This window comes from Grampus griseus, assembly GCF_964374135.1.
Source record: "Grampus griseus genome assembly, chromosome: 11".
Lineage (NCBI taxonomy): Eukaryota > Metazoa > Chordata > Mammalia > Artiodactyla > Delphinidae > Grampus > Grampus griseus.
The window spans coordinates 82,706,495-82,725,105 of record NC_139005.1 but is presented as its reverse complement, the minus strand read 5'-3'; the positions used below and the strand labels follow the sequence as shown (position 1 = coordinate 82,725,105).

The following is an 18,611-nucleotide window of genomic DNA, read 5'->3' as shown; positions in this document are numbered from 1 at the left end:
TATTTATGAGGATACATATATACATGCATATATTATTTGTTTGTTTTTTCCCCCAGAAAAAAATATTTTCACTGTAATCAATCTGCAAGGGCCTTTTAAATCTTTTTATCATGGACTTTTCACCTGACATTATATATTTCTAAAGTGTTTAATTTTAGATTTAAATAAAAAGGAAATACTTACTCCAGATTTTACTCAGAGTCTCAGAGGGCTTGATAAGCTGAATAATATTACATCCCTTGATGAGTTTACTTATCAGTGTAAGAAAACTAAACAGAAGGCGATCTGCAGCTTTTTCTTCAGTCTCTTCCATGATCTAAAATTAGGAGGGATGTTAAATCAATTAAGACAATAATTTCAAAGTATTTGATGGACATTTTTACTCTAGGATGTACATCTATACCAGAGTTTCTCAACCTAAACACTGCTGACATTTTGGGTCAAATAATTCTTTGCTTTGGCAGGCTACCCTGTGCACTAGAGGATGTTTAGCAACATTCCTGGCCTCTACACACTAGATGACAGTAGCATCCCTCTACCCTCCAGTTGTGACAACCAAAAATGCCTCCAGACATTGCTGTCTCCTGGGGGGCTTAAGAAACTTTGATCGACATATACTATGGAAGATAACTTACTTTAATCTTCACTTTAAAAAGAAGATAGAACTACACTGAGTTCTTGCTTTTATTAATAAAAAAATTTTTGAACTCAAATATTTAATCTATTAGCTATACCACCTCAAGTAAAACTATTAAAATAAGCAAGAGTTTTACTCCCTAGCAAATAACTTACATTTGTAAAGTTTTCAGGATCAATTTCCTTTTCAATCACACGGAGAACAGTTCCAAGTCTTCTCTCAAAAGTGACTCCTTCACTTTCCACAAACAAGCCACAGATGAGGGCAGCTAGCTGTCTATTTAAGCTCTATCGAAAATAAAACCATCACAAGACAATATCAGCACAACTTGGGGAGCTGTTTCCAAAACTGTAAAATGAAGGTGGGCATGACTCTATCCTCAGTAGTTCTTTATCATACCAGAAATCAACACAATGTGGATTTTTGGTTGCTAACATGAAAAATATAGAGAAATCTTCACCATCCAGAACAACATTAAAAAAAGTGGTATCCACTAAATAATACATTTTTTCTCATTTTTAAATTAAAAAAAAAAAAGGAAGAAGTTTCAGCCCCCTGACCCCATTCTGATTTTAATACTTAAAGCCAATATTAAGTTATGACATGTGTTGTTTATATTCCACAAAGATGGGCCAGTGATGATGAGGGTAGAGTCAGCAAGTGGTTATAATTATTGGCAAAAGTTACATCCTATAAATTGTATAAGCAAAATTGGAAACAAAGATATTCATCAATGGGGATTGGTTAAGTAAATTATAATACATTCATGTAGAGTAACTGGGTGACATTGACCTTGTAGTGGGAATACAGGTGATTTCTGTTACTCTCTGTAACTTCTTATATTTTCTGAAATTTTACTGTAAGAATATATTATTAACATAACCCAGTAAAAACAATAAAGCTATTTGGGAAAAATTAATTCAACAATGTATAATATGTATTCTTATTTAAAGTATGAACACCAAAAGCTCAGACTTTTCTTTGCCATATGACTAAAAGCAACACTAACCTTCTTTGCCCCAAACCAGGTGGTAACCATATCGAAGAGCCAATCTTTTTTCTCAAGGCTGATTTTACTGAGTAAGGATTTGATTGCCATGGATGCCATCTTTTTACACATGGCAGAGTCATCGTTCACCATCATTAGACAAAGAGGAATAAAGAACATTCCACAGTTCTCGTGGAGCAGTCCCTGAAAGAAAACAGACACTTAGGAGCACACTCAGACTGGAATTCTCACAGATGTCTCACAAACAGAGGACCCTGGGCTCCTGGGAGCCACAGCTTGTTAACAAACACAGGGTTTGTCTTTGTGATTCACGGTACCTGAGGGAATGTGTCAAAGAGATAAGCGATCATTTCCAAGGCGGACTCTCTCCCGGTCTCATGTTCATAACTAGGGTAAGAACATTAGAAGGACTTGTTAGTAACTTTAAAATTTACCAATAATTATTTTTAAGAATTTAAAATGTTGTCTCAAGGTGCCAGTCTATTTCTTAATAAGTGGAAAAAACCTCCATTTTCCCAATTTTAATACATGTACTTACCATGCTACTATGCAGTTGTAAATGTAATTTTGTTAGATTTTTACTGTTCTCCTAAGTGGACTCTAATGACAATCGATGGTCAGAGTGAACTGAAAAGCAGCTTGCAGAACTGCTGTATGAAGCCATGCACAATGCTTGACAGTCAAGTCAGTGATTCATAGGATAGCATCCTCAAAGAATGTGCCATTACATTTCGGCTTTGTTCTTTTCAAGACAGTCCACACACTGAAAGGAGGGAAGAACCTACCCCACTGCCTTGTGTAGTTTATGGCTTCAACTTACTTCAGTTGAGCGAGCATGAATTCCAAGTTTGGTCGCAATTTGTCCCCCAGGGGATAGTCAAGAATATATTTCAGAAAAACCTAGGAACAGAAGTCACACAAGAGATTACTTGGATCCTGTCCCTCCAGGATTCCTCTTTCCTAAGCTGCTTTCTGGGACACACTGGTAGGCTACAAAGACCTTTCAGAAGGGTGATCAGTTACGTGAAGTCCACCTCTTGAGTCAATAACTGTGCCCCTCCTCTCTCCTCCCACTTCACTTCCTCAGGTCTTGCCTGATTAAGCGTCAAGTCCTGGCCCATCATTAGCATGGTTGTTCAGGGCTCCAAATCTCAGCTCACACACTGGCAGCTCATCTCTCTGATAGGAGGCTGTGGTGAACTGAGTATGGACTGTGGTTCAACCCTGTATTTCCCCTGAAATAAGAATAACAATAATAGTGATAATACTACTAACTTTTTTTTTTTTTTTTTTTTTTTTTTTGCGGTACGCGGGCCTCTCACTGTTGTGGCCTCTCCCGTTGCGGAGCAACAGGCTCGGGACGCGCAGGTTCAGCGGCCATGGCTCACGGGCGCAGCTGCTCCGCGGCACGTGGGATCTTCCCGGACCGGGGCACGAACCCGTGTCCCCTGAATCGGCAGGCAGACTCTCAACCACTGCGCCACCAGGGAAGCCCAATACTACTAACTTTTGCATTTACTAACTACCTTCTTTGTGTTAAGCACTGGGTTAAGTGTTTCTTGGTTGGTTTTCATTACTTCCTTAGGAAGTAAGTAATATGATCCCATTTTGCAGATGAAGAGAATGGAGTTGGCACAGAAGGTAAGCAACTTGCTCGGTGACACTGCCAGAATCCCATGCCTAGCCTATCTGCATCCACAGGCTCTGCTTGCAAACTGCTGTATTATTCAGCTTCCTTTATTAATAAACTGTGAGAACTAAGCACATCATTTAACTTGCCAAGGCCTGTTTTTCCCCAACCATAAAACGGTGGTACTATTTCTTTTGAAGGATAGTTACAAACAGAAGTCATGTATGTAGAGTGCTGGGCGTGCAGCTAGTACTTAATAAATAGCAGCTGACCCTCCTTCTTCCTAAACGAGTTAACTTTTTTTTTTTTTTTGCGGTACGCTGGTCTCTCACTGTTGTGGCCTCTTCCGTCGTGGAGCACAGGCTCCGGACGCGCAGGCTCAGCGGCCATGGCTCACGGGCCGAGCCGCTCCGCGGCATGTGGGATCTTCCCGGACCGGGGCACGAACCTGTGTCCCCTGCATTGGCAGGCGGACGCTCAACCACTGCGCCACCAGGGAAGCCCCATGAGTTAACTTTTTCTAAAGATGGCCTCCGCAGCCCAAGCCCTCCTTTAACTCCGAGTTCATATTTCCAATTCAGACCCTTCCATTTCCCGGGTTGATATGCACTCATAAGATCAGGACAAATGTATGAACACAAATCTGCTAGTGTCACTCCTCTGTCTACTGATTTCACTGGCTCTTTGTTATTCTTAGAACAAAGCCCTAAATCTTTAACAAGACCACAAGGCCTTGCCTGATCTGGCCCCCTCCCCTGTCATTCACCTTCAACAAGCTAAGCTCTTACCCACTTCAAGCCTTATCTTCCTTAGCCTGCAAGGCTAAGCCTTATTCTTCCTCCAAACTTTGCTTATATGCCAATCCCCAGGAAAGCTTTCCCCCACTATCACATTAGGGTGGTCCTCCACCATGTCATATGCTCTTATCATATGCTCTTCCATACTCTGTCAATTTTAAGAAGCACAGTTTTCCACATTTTAACATATCTGAAATTGGGATGTCTTACAATTGATGCCATCTTATCACTGTCATAGTTTTTTCCCCTTCCTTTGAGGTATGTAAGTAACGGTGTGTCTTGTAAGTGATGAAATACAACACTACTTTCTTCCTCGTGGCACTCAGGATGTCTGTAATTTAATAACTACTTGTGGGATTTCTGCTTTGCGCATCTCTGCTATAGGACAGACAGGGACTATAAAAATTTTGTTAACCACTCTTCCAGCAATACCAGGTACACAGTGATATACATGAAGTGGTCAATGACTGGACCACTGGCTGGAAATCTTTGCTGCAGGTTATCATGCTGCAGAAGGAAAATGTGTTTCTTCATCCATCTGAAACATGCCACATGTGGGCTATACTCAAAATGCTCTTTATACTGAAAAATGGCCTTACACTTGGTATGTGAATGGGCTCCTGAGTCTTAGAATAAAGCAACAGTATGACACAAAGTCTTCAGAATTCAGTGTTGACATCTCTCTACCTAAAAACCGAACAGAGAAGGCAGGGCCCAGCCCTTGCCATGGGAATACGCTCTCTCTACAAACCTGTCTGCACTGGACTCTGACAGGTTCGTTTTGTGCAGAAATCGCCAGCTTGGACACTTTGCGCATGACATCATTGATTTCTGGAACCAACAACTTTCTTGATAAAATGGCCTGAGATACAAAAGGAAAAGACATACTTATTTCATGTTTTACTGCAGATGGCCTGTTGTTTACTAAGCTGACCTGATGTTAAAAGCAGTCACAGGCAGTTTTCAAACATAATGAAAGTACCTCCACAAGAAAAAGAACATAAACTTAAAATGGTTAAAATGGTCAATTTTATGATACATACAAGGAGACTACATGCATTTGTACAGAATTCCCTGGAAGTTTAATAGAGAGCTCATGTTTAAACATTTTAATAAGCAGATGTGTTAGCTTATAATTAATCAACCAAATCATAATAATCTTTATAAATTAATTTCAGAACTATCTACAGCTAGTCAGAACACTATGTTCCATGTTATTCTAAATATGTGACATGAGGCTCGTTCACTGCACAATCCAACATTCTGGTGACACCATACCTTCAGAAGACCAAATGCGGTGGCTTGTCTTGTAATATCATAAATGTCCTCCTCAGCATATGCTAGCAGAACTTGAAGCTGCTTTTCAGTTATCTGGTAAGACTTCACTTTCTTCACAAGTATGGTCACACACTGCAAGTTATAACACTGAGGTTAACAGCCAGGACACCCCACAAATCAGCATACGGTGGAATGATAAGGACTCAATACAACAGCAATGTTTTTTCACACAGGATACCAACACTCTGGCCTTAGCAAATTAATCTGGAAGAAATTTTGACCACGACCACAAAAGATGATGAGGAAAAGTAACTTTGATGTTAATCCCGGTCCTGGCTTTTCTAAGTGCAAGTGAAAACACCTCACCTTGAAACAATTTACCACCAGGTGGAAATTCTGGCCCCTGGCAGCCCCGAGTTTTGCATAGTCCTTCAGCAGAAGGAAAAGGTGCTTCATTAGCTGTTCCGCTTTTGTTTCTGTGGAAGGCAGGGGGAACCTCAAGACCCAGATCAGGCATTGTAAAGCGCCTGTGATCACCTGAAAAACAGACGAAGCCAATCAAGTGATGAAGTGACCGAACTCAACAATCCAGCACCAAAGGCTGTGTAGACACTGAGCGACCGAGTTGAAGGAACGAAGCGCTCTGCCAGGCCACTCGGGGAGAACTGTGCTAAAAGTGTAAGGAAATAGGGACGTTGCCTCTTCCCTGTTGTAGAACTTACTGCTTCTCCATAGCAAGTGAAGGTACATCCCAAGCAAGTGAGAAAAGGTGCTCATATTCTTAACCTATTATGGGTAAATGATTAGATGGGCTGGCTAATTTTAGCATTTTTTTTCCTGAAAAACACATTATAAATGCCTTTCCAATTTTCTAGAATGGTACTTCAATTTAATCCATTCTTATTAGGCTTGTATTATGTACACAAGGCACTCTACAGAGTGTTAGAAATACGATGATAAAAAGGATGCCTTTCCGCATTTAAGGAGCAGATAGCTGAGATTAAGCATGGGAACTCTGACCCATAATTTAATATAGTTAAGTGCAGTGCCAAAGGTATGAAAAAATGTGTTGGGACCAAGTGACTACAAAAGAATCCCTGAACCTCCAGGCCAAACCTTCTAGATTACCTAGAGTAGCTGGTTCACCTCTACCTAATACACCCCTACACCCTGGGTGCTGGGATGGCCTTGTTGGGCTGGATTAGACGAAGATAAAGCAAAGAGCTCAGGAGTCAAAAAGACCAGGGCTTAAAACCCAGCTCTGCAGCTTATTACCTGTTTGACCACAGAGATGTTAAATACTTAACCTCTTGGCACCTTTCCTGTAAAACAGGCAATCTGAGAAAGTGGGAAAGGTGTGGGCTTCGGAGTCTGACGGACTGAGGCTTACATCCTAGATCTGTGATATGGGGCAAGTCACTTAGCCTAAGGCCTGGATTTCTCATCTATGAAAGAGACACATTAATAATATATGCTTCATGGGTTGTTATGAGGATTCACAGCAGCGAGCAGTAGCAACAAGGATGATGATGATGAGATGATGATTACTGCCATGGGGATAGCACCACTCACCCTTCATGAAGTTGTCGTGAGGATCAAATGAAGGGCTTTTACAACTGTTAAGCGCTACCTATTATTATTAAATTGCTGTTAAGGGAGCAATTTAATACAGAGAACAGAGGTGGTTCATGATGTTGTAAATCTCTTTAAAAACTCAACCATCTTGTGAAGCATGAGCCTAGAAACAAGTTCTAGGTATACGCACAACACAGCTCCCGTGAAGGAACAGGTGCTCACCTTCACGTCCATGGAACCCAGGCAGTCTATGAGGAGAGACATAAAAGGATCCAACATTTCCAGAACATGTTCACTTGAAGACTTGATCTTGGAAGTCTTCAGACTAAGATGCAACAGCTAGAAGATTTAAAAAGATACTTCACATCAGTTGCCCCTAAGACCAAATGAGTGAGGTAAAGGTGAAATGATTTTAAGAGACCAATGTGAAATGTTACGATGCTTCTATTTGAAATTATAAAAAGTGTGAAGAAAGGGGAACAACCTGGGAGACTCTCAGTATGTGAAGAAGGTGGGAGCTCACTGTGCAGCTGAGATTCGAAGTTCATTTACCAAATGGTTATTCCTCAGCGTCTGCTTTGATTCCAGGTACTGGTTTGGCATGAAGGACATGGCAGTAACCAAGATCAGCAGGGTCACTGCCCTCGTGGATCTTAGCCAGGATGACAGACTCTAGGGAACAATTCACTAGAAATGCAGGGTGCTTTGAGAGTTCTGGGGGGACCTGAGCAGAGGGAGGAGTAGATGGTGAGGTTCTGGGGTGGGAAAAGTGTAGAGAACTGAAGGGAAGCCACGTGTACAGGATGAGGCTATGCTCTTGTGGCCCAAATGAAGGACAGGGCTCTCTCCTGGGAAAAAAGGGAGCCAATGAAGGATTAAAAAAATATATACAATAAAATGATCAAATTTGTGTTTTCAAAAAATTTAGAGTAGTTCAGAGTTGCACACTCATGGGCAAAGCAACAGTGAAAGCACTGTAAATATCAGGCCAGAATCATTAATTCTGAGAAAGTTATATCATCAAAGTACCAGCATTTCCAGCGGAAATAAGCAGTACTGGAAATTCAGTAGAGGATTAAAAGGCACAGACTCACTGTGTGCAGCAAGTCTCACTTTAAGGTTAATTCTTACCCGAAGTCCAGACTCAATAAATATGTGCATGTTGGTTTTCTTGCTTACAACAGCTTTCTGCCCGCCTCGAACTGGAGTTGGGGGGAGCAGAAGACAACTCTGGGGTGGCAGACGTGGATCTGGTGCAGGGGCTGCTGGATTTCTGTCAATCAAGTGGAATGAAAACTAGTAGAAAGCACACTGTATGCTGCATCCCTGGAAGCTACTATGGCCCCTTCTGGTGAGGTGAGTCCAGTACCAAATAATGTGCTCTTTGCTGTGGGTTTTTTTCCCCCTTAACCACAAGACACCAAAGAGATGATCAGGTTGTTGATCAAAGTTTCTAGAACCCCAGAAACAGAGGTCAGAGGGATGAACACACATTTAAATGAAGATGAACAGCAAGGGGACACTCCCTTCCTTTGATTTCTGAAAACAAATGCCAAGGAGTCTCTTTCAGACTACAGAAGCGAAATTCAAAGGAAGTTTACAAATAAGGTATTTAAAATCTTTGGAGGTCTAAATCTCTGATCAGAACAAGCAGTATATATTTTAAGTCTATCCCAACTTTGATTCAATAAATATCTAAAACAAAAGTGGTATTAAGTAAATGTCAGAATAATTGGTTGCCTTCACAGCTACCGCATTCAGCAGAAACAATCTTGTGTTGACATGTATTACCTGGAAGGACCTCAGCCCAAACACCACAAAGTAGTACCACCTTACAACTCAGATAAACATACCTTTTTTTCCCTACTAAAGCAAATTATTAAATGAACCCACTTAAGAGTAATTGAGTAATGAATGGCTTATTAGAAGTATGAACCTAAAGGATAGTTGTTTTTTTTTTTCCAAACTTACTTTTCCTTCTCTGTTAACAGGGGTAGATTTTCGCTGACCAAACCGTAACTAAGCAACAGAATGGATTCTGCCGTCATTTCCTGGTTTACAAGTAATCCTGCTATGATTCGACGTAAGGTTTCATGAACTTTCCGGGCCAGTTTTAAACTCGTGGTATTTTGCAAGATCTAAAGGCAGACATAAATGCACGCTGAGGTAACACAGAACTGCAGTTTGATTTGTTATAATAGTAGTTTTCTTTTATATATTTACTTTTTAAAATATGCTTTTTGCTAATTAAAAAAGAAACACATTCTTAATAAAATTTCAAACATAGATATAACATATAAAGGCAAATATACCCATGACCTCAGCCCCAGAGATAACCACTGCCAGCTGTGTATGCCGCTGGATTTCTTGTGCCTCCGTGGCACTCTCTTTGTTGATGAGGTCTGGGCACAGGGCTGGAGATAGGATGTGACGCTTGGAAGATGTCAGCCTTCCAAGTGCATTAAATGGGGTGGTTTATAGGCAAGCACATACACATAACACAACATCAACAAAATGCAGTCACCGCTCACAGGAAACCATGCTAAGGAAGTGGTGTGACGGCCAGGCCTCAGGGTTGTACATTAGTTATTGGGCCAAATCAGAGGAACTTAATGGGACCCCAGCACCATCAACCCCAGTACAACCCTCAGCATGTCATAGCTATTCCCCTGCACAGGACATGGATTAGTAACTTTGATTACCTTGGAGGGACTTGATAATTTACATGGAAAATAAGTGTGCTTTGTCAACTCTTTTTCATCCTCAAAACATATCTAACATTCTTAGATCAGGCTCAGATACGCTAAATGCATTCTAGGAACAATTAGGGAGTTAATCTAGCACCAAACATGTGGAATTAGCACAGAGAACACTATGAAGGTAGGTAAATGACAGTCCCTGCCCAATAGGAAAGGCAGAATGAAAATGGTGGAAAGAATGTGAGATTTGGATCAGAAAGATCTGGAATTAAATCCTGACTTTTCTCCTTAGCCATGTTCCTTTCTATCTTTCTAAGCCTGAATTTTCTCATCTGTAAGACGGAGGTACTGTCAATCTCAGGGGACGGTTGTGCAGATTAGAAGAGATAATGAAGCACAGTGCTAAGAACATGGGTATCTGTTCAATAAATGCCAATTCTCTTCCTCCTGGCAATCTGGGAGCAGCAGTCTGACTCCAAAGGCTATGTTCTTAGCTGCTGACGGGACCCAGCTCAATAATTCACCTGTAGTTCAATTCTTGTCGCCTTTCCTTTTGCATCTCATGGTTTATATCAGGGACTCTGATTCTTGGATCAGAATCCAAGAATCAGAATCAGCGGAACCAGAATCCACTGAGCTGCCAGCCACATGGTACTGGTGCCCTTAGCACCAAAGCAAATCATGATGCTCAAGGCTCTTTTCAAGAACTCATGATACTGTAAGGTGGGGATCCCCTTTAGTACATTCAAGTCCTTACCTCTTTTAGTGGAAGGATAAGTTTTGTAACCTGATCTTTTCCTACAAACTTGCCCAAGATTTCATAAGACTCATAACTCTTGCTTCTTCGTGCCTCCATGACCTTGGAGAGGATCTGCTTTACTTCCTTTTCTTCAGCAATGGCACCAAACAACTCATGGTTAAAAATCTTTAAAAGAAAAAAAGCCAAATGGCAATTATGTGCACTCAGCAACTTACGCCAACATAAGCAGTCTCTGAAAATGCGTGGTATGTCCAAGTCAAGGATTAAAATTAGACAATAGGAATTTCTATTAGATTTCACTTTTTTCAATGTAGTTTAGGGACCAATTACTAAAAAACAAATACAGAAACACTTCAAGGTTTACACCAATGGAAAACAAAAGAAAAATACCAGGTAGATTTACATATATAATTGTATAATATATAAACAGGCACTTCTTTGATACTATCAAAGAGTAGCTTAATTTCTCTTTAAGAAATTCTCATATTTGTAACTTAATTATCAAAATAACGCATTTAATTAAAAATGTAGTGTCTACATTTTTAATGACTAAACAAACGATTGTGTGCCACATTTAATGTCTTTCTAATCCTACCCCCCAAATTATCATATTATCTGATTTTAAATTGTTACTAATTTTTCACTATTCTAAATAAAGCTCTAATGAATCTACTTCTGTACAAACTCCAGACCACACCTCTGATTTTACCGGCTCGAGACCTACTAGCAACAGCAGAGTGCCCATCTCACATCACGTAAGTCTCAACTTTTTAAACCTCTGCTAGCCTAAGAGATGAGATAGTACATTATTTTCATATTTATAGGCTATTATTTCTTATTTTGTGAACTGATTTGTGTTCTTTGACCTCTTAAAAAAAAATTTAGAATTCCTTCCTCTAAATCTTACCTCAATCATTATATCCAAACAAGAGTCCAAATTCCCAACTTGCAGCTTGTTGGTGAGGCCTTGCAGCAACATGTAAACAGTGAAAGTTAGCACATGCACCTAAAACGAAATGGATAATAAGAATATGGATGGCTAAGAGCACCACAGTAGAAAAAACAAGATTTAGAAGTACGGCAGGTGCGCACTCAGATTATATATCTGTAATTATTGCAGGGAGAAGCTTTGACAAATGACACATACTTATATCACTGCCTAAAATCCTTTAACCAGATGGTCCCTTTGTAGAAAAGATGCTCAGAAACACATCACCATGCTTAGGTTCTATTATTGTGACTAAATCAGGCCAATGATTTATAAAGAAGAGCACAAGTCTTGAACTTTTAAAAACCAACCTGTGAATTACGGAGCCTGCCAACGTTGAATGCAGTCAAACCCGGTACAAAAAGTGTTATGAAGGAAACAAGTTTTTGCCCTTCACAGTGATCACAGCTAACGTTCCTTAGAGCTTACTATGGGCTAGGCACTGTATTAATACCCCACATGTACTGAATCATTTAATCCTCATCCACTCTATCTATGGCATAGATGCTACATTATCAGCATTTTCAGATGAAGAAGCTGAGGCACAAAAAGGTCAATCAAACTTGCCCAAGGTTACATGAATAGGAAATGGTGGAGTCAGGATTTGAAACGAGATGATGCCAGAGTACACAGAGTCCATGAAAGGGTGTATTCTGTATACTGCTTCTGGTGCTGTAAATTATCAAGGTAAACATCAGATAATGATCATACACTAAGAAAATACACCTGATTGGATTTTAAAGGCATAATTTCATATGTATCTACTTATGATCTTTAAATACTTTTACATATATAAAATATTTGCTGAGGACTTTATATAATTTTTAAAAATCCTTTTGGGGGGGTGAAGAATGAAACTCGAAGCGTACAGTTTTGGTTCTGTCTACATGATTAATACTAATACCCAAACTGCTGTTCTCTCATCCTTATTTTACTTACTTTAACGAATAATGAGACAGACTGGAAGAACAGGTGGTTAAAGAAAAATGGGCTACTTGTTTAAATACCTCAGGTGCTCAATTAAATGTGTGAATGAATCCTCAAAGACAGCTGTACTGTATTCATCGTGGTATGCTCAGTGCCCAAGAGCACCTCACACAAAGTAGCCAAGAATTACAGGCTGGTTGAAAGAATAAACATGGAGACTGACAGGGGCTCCGGTTCCAGGTGAGATGGAGAAAGCACACTCTATCCTGTCTCTCCCACTGAGTGCAGCTATAAGCTCCAGACAGGATGCACAGAGCTGCAACTGGGGAAGAACACCAGAGTGCAAGTACCACCAAACTCCCAGTGCGTTTACCCCCGTTTTCTATACAGTTATAGACGTGGGGACTGCAGCAGCCACAACTCTGCTGGGAGACCTTCCTTTCCCATTGGGACTGCAGTTCTGAGAGGATGGGCCAACTAGCTGCTTTTCTCCTTCTCTGTCTTGCTACCACTTAGCCTCTGTGTGGGTACAGCTGTGGGAAGTATATGGCAAAGTGGGAGAAATAAAGCCCCAGCTTTCCAGCTGGAGGTGTGAAATAAGTGGAAAAATAATGTGTTAGCAAAGAATCAGCAGATATTAGGGACTAAATGGAAACTTTACAACTGAAAAAAACCAAACAGACCAATAATTGAAATAAGAAAATTTACTAGATGGGTCCAATAGCAGGATGGAGATTAAAGAGGAAGGGGTCAGTGAACTTGAAGATGAATCAATAGAAATTATGCTATCTAAACAGAAAGGAAGGAGACTGAAAAAGAAAATAAAAATGGAGCCTCAGGGATGGATGGGACCCCCCAAAAAAGTCGAACAGGAGTCCCAGGAGAGGAGAAAGAGTGCAGTGCAGAAAAAGTATTTGAGGAAATAATGGCTGAAAACTCCCCAGTGTGCTTGAGAAGCTCAACAAACCTCAAACAGGGTAAACCCAAAGAAATCCACATTCATAATCTAACTGCTGAAAAATAAAGACAAAGTCTTTAAAGCTGCCAGAGAAAAATAATGCATTACTTAGAGGGGAAGAATAATTTAATTATTCATCAGGAAGGCCAGAGGAAGTCGCATGACAATTTTACAGTGCTGAAAGAAAAGAAATAACTGTCAATGCAAAAGTATATATCCAGTGACAACATCCTTCAGGAATGAAGGTGAAACAAAGACATTCACAGGGGGAGGAAAACGAAGAGCATCCGTTGCCACCACACTTGCTCTATGAGCTTGCCTAGACCAAAGGGAAATGACACCAGGAAGAAATTCAGAAATGAAGGAAGAGCAGTAGAAATGATAAATATCTGGGCATATTTGAGGATTAAAAGCAAAAACTCTAACGCCGCTTGATAAGTTTTCAACATATAAGTTTTCAGCAAAGTAATACATAAACAACTTTTAAACAAAGGAAGGGTGAAGGGATCTATAGGGTAATAAGGTTTTTACATTCTACTTGAAGTGGTAAAATACTGATTCTAAATAGATTATTAAAAATTAAGTATGGATATGGTAACCTGGAGCAACCACTAAAACACTATACAAAGAGAGACAGTGACAATGAATACTGATATTTTTAGTGTGTTACTTATAACCTATAGAATAGGAACCTACCTATGAACAAATTAGGACTTGGAAGGTCAAGCTAACTACCAGAAGTCTTGGCTGGGTACTTGAGAAAAACAAGTTGCAGTGTTCCTCAAACTTTAGATCACTCAGGGATCTTATTAAGATGCAGATTCTGTAGGGCAGGTGCTGCTGATGCCACCTGTCCGGGGCCCACACTTGGAGTAGCAAGACCGCCAGGTAACTACTCAAACAGCTTTGTATTCCACCTGGTGTTCTTATTAATTTTATGACATGTCATACATTTCAACTCAAACAAATGTCTATGTTCTTTATTGTTCACATGTGTGGCTATACGTTCAATATACATTCAGTAAGAATTTTATTAAGAACTCAGAGAATACAAAACTTGATATCAAGTGATTTGAGAGAAAAACACAGGTTATGAAATGCAGGTCTATAAGGATCTTTTAAGAAATTAAATATAAGCGCTTCTTAAAAAACAGATTTTTAAAAATACTGATTAAAAATTTTTAAATATGCTTGCTTGCTCTCTCAGTAGCTCAACTTTACAAAAGATAGACCCAAAGTATCATGACTTAGTGTTTAAAGTGCAACTATTTGAACCCCAACCCAATTTGAATATAAAGTACATGATGCAATTTACCTGATAGCCACGCACAAGGGTAGTCTGTAATTCTTTTAAAATATATTGTAGGTAATGCACACCCAGATCCTCTATTATTTTTGCCAGAGTGCTGCGAGCAATGTCTCTGATTTCCTGTGCTCTGTTCTTGAGGAGGGCACACACTTTCAGCAAAATACTAGAACGTGAGAAATTAATTGACTAATTAAAATAACAGAACCAAATAAAAATATAAATATCCTTTAGTTTCTGAATCACTCATAACCCAAATTATGCCGATTAGGATTCTAAATTACAGCAAATTGTGCCAGTGCTTCTCTTCCTGACAAAAGAAAAGAGAGAACCAATTTTTGAGTTTCACTGAACTTTTCTGATTTGTCACACAACATACCTAGGCAGATTGGCTTCCATAACTTCCTGTGGAAGGGACTGCATTAGTTTAACCATGGCAAAAGCTAAAGGAACTCGAACTACTTCCTCATCATTCACAACCTTTGATTTTATGAGTTTGTGTTCTTCTTCTCTTTTAGTCTGTAAGAAAAATTTAGGTTAAACTAAAACAAAAATAAATGGATTAGGGACCTACCAACACTACAACCTTGCAGTTGAAAGATAAGCTCTTTTGCTATATCTTATATCCATTTCTAAGTTTAATGTCTTAAAAAACAAACTCAATTATGCAATTTGATAACCCTCCAAAAATTATAAAAATAATATGAATAAGAACATTCTTTCCAAAGGAGCAATCAACCAATCAATCAATAAATAAAACCAAGTATTCACTGATGTGGGGTTAAGACTGTTGTGTAATATTTAAAAAGTCACATAAAATTTGTGTTAATTGGGACTTTCCGGTGTTTAACTGACATCGTTGGTACATAAAAAATATGGCACCTCAAATAAACTTTATTTACAAATATACAAAATGATGAAATTGGTATTTTACATCAGGGGTTGGAAAACTTTCTGTAAAGGGTCAGATAGTAAGTAATTTTGACTTTATGGCCGCTATTGAAGCTACTCAATTTTGCTATTGTAAGGCAAAAGCAGAATTAGACAATATGTAAATGAATGGGGTGTAACTGTGTTCCAAAAAAACTTTATTTACAAAAACAGGCTGCAAGCTAGATTCAGCCCATGGGCCACAGTTTGCCAGCTCAAGTTTTACACTGAGAAGGAAAGGCTCTGGCTTCATGAGAATGCACTCCTAAAATGTTACCCCTATTAAACAAGAAAAAGATGTACTTTTGTTTTCTTCCTTTTTTTTAAAAATTTTTTGGTCACACTGTGTGGCATGTGGGAATCTTAGTTCCCCGACCAGGGATCGAACCCACGCCCCCTGCACTGGAAGCATGGAGTCTTAACCACTGGAATGCCAGGGAAGTACTGAAAAAGATGTATTTTTGAATAGCAGAGAAGTGGCCAAGAAGTAGAAAAGGGAAACATACTCTAATTTTTAATAACCTTTTTTGGAAATGGGAGTCATCTTAATATCTACTTTGGAGATAGAAAAGCATATATCTACCAGTATCAGAATCATAATGAAGAAGAAACATTACTACCTTAGCTGTACGAGATGAACCTGAAGATGATGAGATAAGAGAAGGGAGGTGAACTGTGAAATGTAGAGATAAAAGAAAATCCAAAAGCTGATGTCAATCCACATAGTTAGGAGCCTCAGTCTGACAGGGCCCCACGGACACCCCACAGGGTCACACAGACCTGCTGGGCCCCAAACAGAATGATTACCGTAGATGCCAGACATTTATGGAGCCTGGGTAGGATGTCCCCAGTTATGGTTCCTTGGATATTTTTAATTGTTTTCTCCAATTCTTCCTTATTCCAAGGAAGGAAAGAGATGGACTTTGTGATACACTCGGATTCCTTAGCTGCTGTCCCTTCACAATCATCTGGGTCAGGGTTTTCTAGCTCTTCATTCTTGTCTGACAAAGTCTTGAATCCATCTTCCTTCTCATCATCATCCGTATGCTCTAATTCCATGGCTTCATGCTCTGGCAACTCAATCTCTTCTATGGTGTCTATGTTTAGTAAACAACAAAAATCACCTTAAATTAAATAAGGAAACAACACAGTTGTGTTAAGTAGTCTTTTCTACTAACATCTAATAAAAAATATCGCTGACTATAAGGGCAAGATAAGGGCTGAGGAAACAGCAGTAAATGAGAGTGTTACGGTCCTTCATTTTCTTACAGTTAGCCTAATGAGGAATAGAGACAAGTAAACTGATAATTATTAAAAAAAAAAAGTGTGGAATAGTAAGCAAGTCCAGGGTACTTTGGGATCGCATGGAGAGGCTGGGGGGAGGAGGGCTCTTAACCAAAAGAAAGCTTCCAAAGTACTGTGGCTGGAGGTTTCCAAAAGCAAAAACCTACATTCATGAACATGAAAATCCTAATGGCAGCCAACAAATCTCATGCAGAAACGTACCTTATTATAGGATCCAATTTATTAAAGAAACCTGGGCAGTATCGTAGAGAAAAGTCCAGACTTGGCTCTGCTAACAAGCCATGTGACTACAGTCAATTACCTTAACCCTCATGGGCTTTGGGTTCTCACCAGTAAACTGCAGACGGCACCTACTTGCAAGGCTACTGTTAGGATTAAATGTGACAAAGCCTATACTGTGCCTAAAATATATTTCTGACACTTCACTGACTTTCAAAAAATGATAGCTATTAGTCTGCATTTGTTTTTACTGGCTGTGTAGCTTGGGGAAAGTTACTTTACTCTTGAATCTCAATTTCTCGTATCAAAAAAATGCAGTAACTAACACCTAAGGTTCTTGTAAGGTTCTTATGAGGACAAATGAGATAATGTCTATAAAAGCACATTTCACAGTAGACGCTCACTAACCGTTTCAAACTCCATTCACACCTAAGAAGAAAACAGTGAAGTGAATTAATATTTTAATTTTTTAATGTTTCTGTTTATGCAAAATTTCAAAATGCAGATTCAATTGACTGAAGATAAACTAAGGGGCTTTAGTACATTAATTATTTAAAACACAAATGGTTTCTACAAATTCAAAACAGTTTTTCTCTTCATCAGTGTGGCTCTTGAGTGATTTGATAATGAATCAAAGAATTAGAAAATTTTGAGTAGGAACACTGCAGTAATGCAAACTAAGGGCCAAGATATTTCAATGTCTTTAGCCAAAACAATTAGAATAAATACCTTGGCCTACTTAAGTGTTTATTCTTTTCCTTATTTTCCTGTGATGGCTAAATCCTGTAGAGTCTGGTGTTCAATAAAAGCAGTAGTAGTAGGTATCTTTACCTCATTGTGGTTTTAAAGCAAAGGCTTTTAATGTTTTACCATTGAGTATGATGTTTCATTAGGTTTTTGTTTTTTTTTTTTGGCCACGCCACACGGCATGCAAGATCTTAGTTCCCTGACCAGGGATGGAACTAGCGCCCCCTGCAGTGGAAGCGTGGAGTCTTAACTACTGGACCACCCGGGAAGTCCTATCATTTATTTGGTTGGTTGGTTATCTATCTATCTATCTATCTATCTATCTATCTATCTATCTATCTATCTATCTATCTATCTAGGGCTGCATCAGGTCTTAGTTGTGGCACGCGGGATCTTTAGTTGCGGCGTGCAGGCTTCTCTCTAGTTGTGGTGTGCAGGTTTTTTCCTCTCTCTAGTTGTGGTGTGGACTTCTCTCTAGTGTGGTGCACGGGTTTTTTCTCTCTCTAGTTGTGACGTGGGCTCCAGAGCGCGTGGGCTCTGCAGTTTGTGGCACACGGGCTCTCTTGTTGAGGCACACAAGCTCAGTAGGTGTGGCATGTGGGCTTAGTTGCCCCGTGGCATGTGAGATCCTAGTTCCCCAACCAGGGATCAAACCTGTGCAACCTGCATTGGAAGGTGGATTCTTTACCACTGGACCACCAGGGAAGTCCCCCATCATTAGGTTTTTAAAACACATCTTTTAACAGGTTAAGGAAATTTCTATCTATTCCTTGTTTGATAATTGCTTTTATTATGAATGGATATCGAATTTAATCAAATGTTCCCCCGTGTCTATATAGATGATCA

The 18,611-nt window shown here is 39.5% G+C and overlaps 1 protein-coding gene across 1 annotated transcript in view; it reads right to left on the bottom strand.

Annotated features, from left to right (window-relative positions):
* UTP20 (UTP20 small subunit processome component) overlaps positions 1–18,611 on the bottom strand; it is a 96,262-nt gene that overhangs the window by 9,158 nt on the left and 68,493 nt on the right. Inside the window, exons 41-56 of the mRNA XM_082665362.1 lie at positions 16,302–16,591; positions 14,944–15,083; positions 14,574–14,730; positions 11,293–11,391; positions 10,383–10,550; positions 8,898–9,064; positions 8,058–8,199; positions 7,149–7,265; positions 5,718–5,888; positions 5,352–5,483; positions 4,825–4,935; positions 2,467–2,546; positions 1,964–2,033; positions 1,647–1,829; positions 793–924; positions 184–316 (exon numbers count right to left, since the gene is read on the bottom strand). Coding sequence (XP_082521488.1) covers positions 184–316; positions 793–924; positions 1,647–1,829; positions 1,964–2,033; positions 2,467–2,546; positions 4,825–4,935; positions 5,352–5,483; positions 5,718–5,888; positions 7,149–7,265; positions 8,058–8,199; positions 8,898–9,064; positions 10,383–10,550; positions 11,293–11,391; positions 14,574–14,730; positions 14,944–15,083; positions 16,302–16,591 — 2,292 coding nt within the window. The remainder of the gene's footprint in view (positions 1–183; positions 317–792; positions 925–1,646; positions 1,830–1,963; positions 2,034–2,466; positions 2,547–4,824; positions 4,936–5,351; positions 5,484–5,717; positions 5,889–7,148; positions 7,266–8,057; positions 8,200–8,897; positions 9,065–10,382; positions 10,551–11,292; positions 11,392–14,573; positions 14,731–14,943; positions 15,084–16,301; positions 16,592–18,611) is intronic.